General features: G+C 36.6%; 1 protein-coding gene across 1 annotated transcript in view; it reads right to left on the reverse strand.

Annotated features, from left to right (window-relative positions):
• Positions 1-4,190: 4,190 nt before the first annotated feature.
• The window catches only part of LOC105538728 (chromosome unknown open reading frame, human C8orf37), a 23,614-nt gene continuing 18,754 nt past the window's right edge, over positions 4,191-9,050 (reverse strand). Inside the window, exon 6 of the mRNA XM_011978664.1 lies at positions 4,191-7,039. Coding sequence (XP_011834054.1) covers positions 6,886-7,039 — 154 coding nt within the window. The 3' untranslated portion in view covers positions 4,191-6,885. The remainder of the gene's footprint in view (positions 7,040-9,050) is intronic.

Raw genomic sequence — 9,050 nt, forward strand, 5'->3', positions numbered from 1 at the left:
CATTTTCTTTATCCATTCATCTGTTGACAAACACTTAGGTTGCTTCTATTGTAATCAGAGCTGCAACAAACATAGGAATGCAGATACCTCTTCAATATATTGACTTCCTTTCTTTTGTGTATATACCCAGCAGTGGGATTGCTGGATCACATGGTAGCTCAATTTTTAGTTTTAGTTTTCTGTTCTCCATGGTGGTTGTACTAATTTACATTCCTACCAACAGTGTACAAGGGTTCCCTTTTCTCCAGATCCTTGCCAGCATTTGTTATTGCCTGTCTTTTGGATACAAGCCATTTTTAACTGGTATGAAATGGTATTTCACTGTAGTTTTAATTTGCATTTCTCTGATGATCAATGATGTTGAGCACTTTTTCATATGCCTACTGGTCATTTGTATGTCTTCTTTTAAGAAATGTCCATTCAAATCTTTTGCCCAGTTTTGATTGGATTAGTAGTTTTTTCCTATGGAGTTGTTTCGGCTCCTTATATATTCTGGTTATTAATCCTTTGTAAGATGGAAAGTTTGCAATATTTTCTCCCATCCTGTGGGTTGTCTCTTCATTTTGTTGGTTGTCTCCTTTGCTGTGCAGAAACTTTTTAATTTGGTATGATCCCATTTGTCTATGTTTGCTTTGGTTGTCTATGGTTGTGGGGTATTGCTCAAGAAATACTTGTCCAGACCAATGTCCTGGAGAGTTTCCCAATGTTTTCTTTTAGTAGTTTCATAGTTTGAGGTCTTACATTTAAATCTTTAATCCATTTTGGTTTGATTTTTGTATATGGCAAGAGATGGGGTCTAGTTTCATTCTTCTGCAGAGGGATATCCAGTTTTCCCAGCATCACTTACTGTCTTTTCCTTAGTGTATGTTTTTGGCCCTTTTACATTCTTAACCCCAAAAGCTTGGTTATATCTATTGATTTTTATTGTATTAGAAATTAAAACTAAGAACATTAAAATTATACATTAAGACCACATATACTTAAAAATAATAAACCCATTATATATTATCACATTTTTATGAAAATAACTGCATTTTCCAAAACAAATGCAGTGACAAGCATGACATTTGTTTTCTATTTCTGCTGCTCTGTTTAATCTCTGGCTTAACAGAAGACAGCTGGATTCTCATATTTACTGCTGCATTCACTCTCTTGCGATAGGTTGTTTTGGCTGAGACCTTAGAAGAAAACTCAGCCTCATGCAGACATACAGCTGGAAAAGAGGATAATATTTTAATAGTCTTTTCAGGTAACTGTGCCTATTTATCAATACTACATCAAAACTTTACAAGGAGTAGTTTCTTAAAAGTTAGCTGCAATGTAGAAACTGAAATCATATCAAATGAACTTTCAGCATGCAGTTATGTTAAAATCTATTGGTCTATCTTGCATTTTAAATGTATACTTTTGTTATATCATGTATTGGTTCCTTTGGCAATACTGGTTTGCTGAATTATACAGATCTTCCAGATATTGTCACATTTTATTATATAGTATAAAAAATTGCTTGTTAATATCACTAGTCTGATCTGGAAAGAATTTAAATAATGGGGACATGCTCACAGTGGATATAAATATTTTGAAATTCTAATTTTTACTTAACATTCTGTCAGTTATTTTCTTGGAGGAGACTCACATTATTACTTTTCTGAATGCTCATAGTTTCTATCTGTCAGCTGTTGTTTTAGGCAAAAATGCGTTCCACGAAAAAAGCAGTTCATTCAGCTCACAACTCAGACAATTGCTCAGTGCTTTAGTTGTACTTCCCATTTAGTCACTCAGAATATTAAAAATACATGTTTTTGAAGGCTAAGGCAATAATTTTTACCGCCTTTATCAAGGACATTCTTAAGTGAAACTGGCTTTTTTGATGGGAGGTGCACAGCATCACTGCTTTGACTGGTGCTAAGGAAGGAGCCAGCAGCGCTATCTACCATTTCCACCATCTGCACAAACGTCAACACAGTGAAGAAGGAAACTGACATCTTCTGACTGACAATAGATTTGATCTCGTAGACCACCTGAAAGACCCCTAAGAGTGGAACTCACTTTGAGAACTGCTGTTGTACAAGAGACACTGGCTTTGAAAAATGAGTTGGATTTCGAAAGGATAAGATGAGGGAGTGTATCTGAGGAACAGCAGGTAGGCAGTTTGGTTGGAGGGGGAGGAAAGCAGAGGCAGATGAAACTGAAAAGATACCGTGAAAGGCCTGAATGCCTTCATAATGACTGACTTAGGTTTAAGCCACACAGAAAGAGGCAGGCTAGGGGGAGCATTTTTTTTTTTTTTTTTTAATAGGAAAGTTGTAGCTTCAACTTATATAAAATAAAGGTCGCCATGTGTACAGTCACTAGTTATAAAAATAATGATAGCATTGCTGCATTCCTCATAGGGAATAAATAAAACAAACATCTTTACAAATGACTTGTAAGAATCATGCTGCCCTATTACTTCAATTTAGACAGTATTCATTTTAGAAGGAAAAAGAATGAGAACAAACCATTGTGGAATACAGTATGGTGATTCCTCAAGGATCTAGAACCAGAAATACCATTTGACCCAGCAATCCCATTATTGGGTATGTACCCAAAGGATTACAAATCATTCTGCTATAAAGACACATGCACACGTATGTTTACTGCAGTACTATTCACAATAGCAAAGACTTGGAATCAACCCAAATGCCTATCAATGATAGACTGGATAAAGAAAATGTGGCACATATACACCATGGAATACTATGCAGTCATAAAAAAGGATGGGTTTATGTCCTTTGCGGGGGCATGGATGAAGGTGGAAACCATCTTCTCAGCAAACTAACACAGGAACAGAAAACCAAATACTGCATGTTCTCACTCATAAGTGGGAGTTGAACAATGAGAACACATGGACACGGGGAGGAGAACATTATACACCGGAGGCCGGTTGGGGGGTTGGGGGGTAAGGGAGGGATAGCATTAGGAGAAATACGTAATGTAGATGATGGGTTGATAGGTGCAGCAAACCACCATGGCACATATATAATTATGTAACAAACCTGCACGTTCCACACATGTATTCCAGAACTTAAAGTATAATAATAATAAAAAAAGAATGAGAACATTTATTAAGCAGCTATTCTGAACCAAACACTATGCTAGTAACTTTTCATGTGTTATATGATTTAATCCTTACAACAAACTTACAAAGGTGGTATTACAATTCATATAGATAAGGTGAATGAAGCATAAAAAAGTCATATAACTTTCTAAGGGACATGACTCTGAACTCTGATTTTGTTACACTTCATTTTGTCATCCCTTATCTCAAGGCATTTGGGGAAAGTCAAATTTAATTATCATGTACTTGTATATATACATAACTAATGAAATCTTTTTTCTTTTTTAGTTTTTCTAGTGTAATCTTAAAATAGGGGACAAAATGATGTCACAAACCCAATGAAATACAGTAAGATGCAAAATCTTTAAAGAGATTGCCTATTTTAAATTTTTTCTTTGCTGCAGGAACTATTTTATACAAGAGATATTGCTGATTACTGGGAGCAGTAGGTTGGCTGATAAGAGATTTTGTTAAAACAACAGTTGAGAAATATCAGCATTTGAAGTTTATGGCTAAGCTTCATCATAATGCTTTTGGATACAAAGACCTTTTTCTTTCATATTCTTAAATATCAGTAAGAAAAAGAGAGAAAGCAATTCAGAGTCAGAGTCTGATGACACATACTCTGGCCCAAGAAAAAGTACTAAGTTTACTGACATCAACAAACAGGTTCTAGGTATATACTGCCAAGTCAACATGGTCTGTTCTTCCTAAACTTGGACCTGTTCCTGTGAATACCCATGTTATTTTACACATGCATGTACACACACATTCTCTTTATGCATGCATGTATATACACACACACATACATCAGAGTTATGGCATACTTCTTCTCCCCAATGTAAACAAATTATCTGTTTAACTGGATGCTTGGAAACTTTTCTGTTGACACTAAAACAATTTTTTTTGACTGGGCATAGTGGTTCACACCTGTAATCCCAGCACTTTGGGAGGCTGAGGTGGGAGGATCACTTTAGCTCAGGAGTTCAAGGCTGCAGTGAGCTATGATTGCACCACTGCACTCTAGTCTGGGCAACAGAGAGACTCTGTCTCAAAAAAAAAAATCATCAAAATGATTTCAAATTAACACCCATCCAAATGAATATTTTACTATAAAATAAAAGAAGTAAATAATACAGAGTAATTATTTATTACTCATTTCTAGGCAGGATGAGGGTCTGAGAGTAAAATACAGTTCAAATACAGAAGTTACCTGGCTTAACAATAGTTACTTGCTAAGGACAGAAAATTATTATAAATATTGAAAAACAAATAGGCAAAACATCTTGAAAGTTTTATAGGCTTTGCATTTTAAAATTATAGATGATTAGAAACTATACTTTTCTTCTACTAAAATAGTTTCATTTTCAGCTTAAATTACAACAGTTAATAATTTATCTGATTGTATATAAACATAATATTCTTTCTACATTTTAGTTTTAAATAGTACAATATTAAAAAGCTTATAAATTGCCAATAAAAATGGGAACTCACACATACATTTCTGACACTGGGCAATTATTATAATTATTATGTTATGGAATGCCAAACATAGGCAATGTATGTACGTTTTAGGATAGTTATAATGAAATAATAAAAGAAAAAAAAAACAGGACAACTTTATCCCTTCAACGTAGAGGCAATATAGGTTACTTTGGGAGGCCGAGGTGGGCGGATCACGAGGTCAGGAGATGGAGACCATCCTGGCCAACATGGTGAAACCCTGTCTCTACTAAAAATACAAAAATTAGCTGGGCTTGGTGGTGTGTGCCTGTAATCCCAGCTACTCGGGAGGCTGAGGCAGGAGAATCACTTGAACCTGGGAGGCAGAGGTTGCAGTGAGCCGAGATCGCACCACTGCACTCCAAACTGGCAACAGAGTGAAACTCTGTCTCAAAAAAAATTTCTTTTTTCAAATTAGTGATTTAGTAAATTTGCTTACTGGAATAAAAAAGGATTGCACCATTATGAATAGTGTGTCAAATTCTATGAGGTTTTGAATGTGTGCATCTTGTTGCTCTGCTATTTTTTTCCAGCAGTTGACTTCAATCAACATCCCCCTAGGTTTCTGACTCAATTACATGTAGATAAAACTTTTGGGATATAATACATTTTTATTAAAAGATAAAATCTGTCATAATATCCTTTTTTTTTTTTTTTTTTTTTGAGACAGAGTCTCACTCTGTTGTCCAGGCTGGAGCGCAGTGGTGCAACCTTGGCTCACCACAACCTCCACCTTCCAGGTTCAAGAAATTTTCCTGCCTCAGCCTCCCGAGTAATTGGGATTACAGGCATGCACCACTACGCCCAGCTAATTTTTGTATTTTTAGTAGAGATGGTGTTTTATCATGTTAGCCAGGCTGGTCTTGAACTCCTGACCTCAGCTGATCTGCCCTCCTCAGCCTCCCAAAGTGCTGGGATTACAGGCGTTAGCCACCATGCTTAGTCTGTCATGGTATCCTTAATACAAAAGTATTAGGATTGGCCATTATAAGATCTATTCTGTTGCAATGCTAGACTTACTACAGTAAATTTTACAAGTATGTAAATATGTCATGGCTAGGAAAAGGATTCTAATGATCAGATCTTCCTCCCTTCAGTAGGGTGGCTGGAATAAATTTAGCATAAGACTAAGAAGATTATAACTTTGTTTCAATTACTCCCTTTCAGTGTGCTCTGTATCACACATTTAAACTATATAAGTACATATGTAGCAGAGGGTTTGTGGCAGATTAGAAAGCTCCCAAAATCTCTCAATGGGGTTGGGAACTTGAAATTTTGAGGGATCTGATTTCCTGAATGTGCTGCTATTGTAGGGCTCCTCAGATCTCAGTGATGTCAGGAAGAAGCCCAATAGGTTACCTGCTGGTTCAGTTATGCTTTGTCTTTTCACTTACTCACCTAATAAACGATATGTTAACCTGATCCTACCAGAAAAGTCCACAGGCTGCCTGAAAAATTATATTACTTGTTGTTTACTTCACTTGATGGAGTTTTAGGCATTAAAGGATAGAAAGTACTTGGTAAATCCATCAATAACCTGTATGTATTAGGATTTTTATGATTTTGGATGCATCAAACTCTTTTTATATATTATTGGTTATTCAAAAGAGAAAATAACTTTTAATAGTTAAATGAACAAAAGAGGGAAAAGTAAGCTAAAACTAGTAACATATATTTAATATTGTGCATAACATTGCTTTGAGTTCATGAGGTAAGATCAGCCATGAGGCAGTGTTTTTGCAAAACACCTGTAACTACTCCTGAGTACCCTTCCGTTAGCCACTGATTACCTGGTTTCTGCCATGTCTAAATTATGATCTTTGGTAACAAGAGATCTGACTGGAGTGTTGTAGACACTCCTAAATGACCTCTTTGCCCTGGCTGGCTTTATCCACTTTAACTGCTACAAGTGGGGGAATGTTTTGCTAAACGTATTAGCAATCAACATTGCAGCTGCTAATGAAAAACTAGATATTTGTATGGAACTCCATAATCAAACCTCTATTAAACAGAAGACAGATTAATAAAGAATGTAGATGCCTGTCATATTAGTAAAGAATGTAGAAAGTGAAACATCCATATATCGGAATAATTCCAGAGTGTTATAATACATTATCTTCCTTAGTCCATTTGGTCTTCAAAAATGTATGTAGTTGTATCAATAAAATTCACTGCCTTTTCCCACAGGGAATGGTATTGTTAGGGACTATTGTCTAAATATGATGGTGATTCATGGAGACCGCTCTCATGGATGCATCTGTCCGAATGTGCAGTCTGCATTCTTAATGTTTACCACAAACCCAGCGAAGCTGATGATCTGTCTGAAGGTCAGTCACTTCTTCAATAGTTCTCCAGCTACACTGGCAGGCATATGCCCGTGTTCCTTTCTTCTTTACCAACTTAGCTTTTAATTTGTGGAATTCTGGCATGTTGTTCCTATCAGTAAAACAGGAAAGTTTTAGCATAGTGCCTTTGTTCACTGCTTAATGATTAAAAAAAAAATTTTTTTAAAAAGGTCATTGCTTTCTTTCTTTTTTTTTTTTTTTAGGAGTCTCACTGTTACTCAGGCTGGAGTGCAGTGACACGATCATGGCTCACTGCAGCCTTGACCTCCCAGGCTTCTACCTCAGTCTTCCAAGTAGCCGGGACCACAGTCATGTGCCACTATGCCCGGCTTAAAAATTTTTTTTTTGTAGAGATGAGGTCTCAGTATGTTGTCCATGTTGATCTCAAACTCCTGGGCTCAAGTGATCCACCCACCTCAGCCTCCCAAAGCGCTGAGATTGCAGGCGTGAATCATGGTGCCCAGCCTATTTTCTTATTTTCCCAGTATCCAAACACTAAACAACCAAGATCCCCTCACACTAACATTAGATGATATGCTTCGGTGTTCTCTTTCTGATGGTATTTCTTTGATAATCTGTACTTTTTATGGCAATTCTCTAGGCCAGTTTATTGACTGTTGTGGAATACAGTAACCTACAGGGCTGAAGAATTACGAACATCCTATCAGAGATTAAATAATATGAAAATAGGATGGAAAGGATGGTGGTTCATCTCCTACCTCAGATACTCACCTATGCTGTATTTTAAAAGCCTGCAATATGGCAAGCTGAGAGAACATCAGAGGCATAAAGATCATAGGTTTCTGATGAATTAACTATAGAAAATTTTCATTAGTTTCAATGATCTATTTACTCATACTATCAGCAACAAAAAGTCTATCCTGAAATAAATATTAATAATGTTGAAATAATTAAATCAACAAGTAGGGCCATCGTAAAAATGATAACCACTGGATTTGATACTACTATAAAAAAAGACTACAGAAGTTTAATTAATAAAAAAATCAATTATGATTTCATGATAATCCATGTAATGAGTTCATATAAACATTCCATGGCAAAGAAAAATGGAAAAAAATTTAAAAAATTATGAAAAAATACAAAGTGAAAGGATGAAATACAGTATGAATACTGGAAAAAGAGATACAGTACCTAACCACTACTTGCGGATATCACTACAACAGAAGGCAGGCTACAAAGTGCCCTCTGCTGGTCAATGGGCACCACATTCAGTATTACACTGTACAAAATTCAGGCACAATTTAGAAGGTTAGAACCTCACAAAACCTGAGAGATTTTCCAAGCCAACTGTCTGACTTCAGGAAACAGACTGACCAGCTAAACGACTTAGCTAAGGGAAGAAATGAATAATCTAAATTTTAACAGAAAGAAAAAAACCCTGCCAAAACTAGGTTGTTGAGGAAAAATGTCCTTTATTTGATCTGCAAAATATTTTGAAAACTTAACATTTGATACTTGACTGAATCCTTAGAGATTTTAGGATTAGAAATCATGAATAGGCAGGGATCTAATTATGACATTTAAAATGCTTTTTAAAATGCACATATCTTAAAAGCTTAGGGAAAAATCATTCCATTCCTTAAAGAAAACACATGATTTAACACAAAAATAAAAGCATTTTCTTCAGCTGTTGTGGCAAGGTGGTAAGTATAGCTTACACTTCTTTTAGAATGTTCTAAAACTTGTCCGGCTTAGGGGGTCATGCCTGTAATCCCTGCACTTTGAGGGGCCAAGGTGGGTGGACCACTTGAGCTCAGGAGTTTGAGACCAGCATGGGCAACATGGTGAGACCTCATCTCTACAAAATTAGCTGGATGTGGTAGCGCACACCTGTATTCCTAGCTACTCAAGAGGCTGAGGCCAGAGGATCCTTTGAATCCAGGAAGTGGAGGTTGCAGTGAGCTGAAATTGCAGCACGCACTCTAGCCTGGGCAACCCGGCTTGCGAGACTGGCTCAAAAAAAAAAAAAAAGGCCGGGTGCAGTGGCTCGCACCTGTAATCCCAGCACTTTGGGAGGCTGAGGCAGGCGGATCACAAGGTCAGGAGATCGAGACCATCCTGGCTAACACAGTGAAACCCCG

Source organism: Mandrillus leucophaeus, unplaced genomic scaffold, assembly GCF_000951045.1.
Source record: "Mandrillus leucophaeus isolate KB7577 unplaced genomic scaffold, Mleu.le_1.0 Scaffold198, whole genome shotgun sequence".
Lineage (NCBI taxonomy): Eukaryota > Metazoa > Chordata > Mammalia > Primates > Cercopithecidae > Mandrillus > Mandrillus leucophaeus.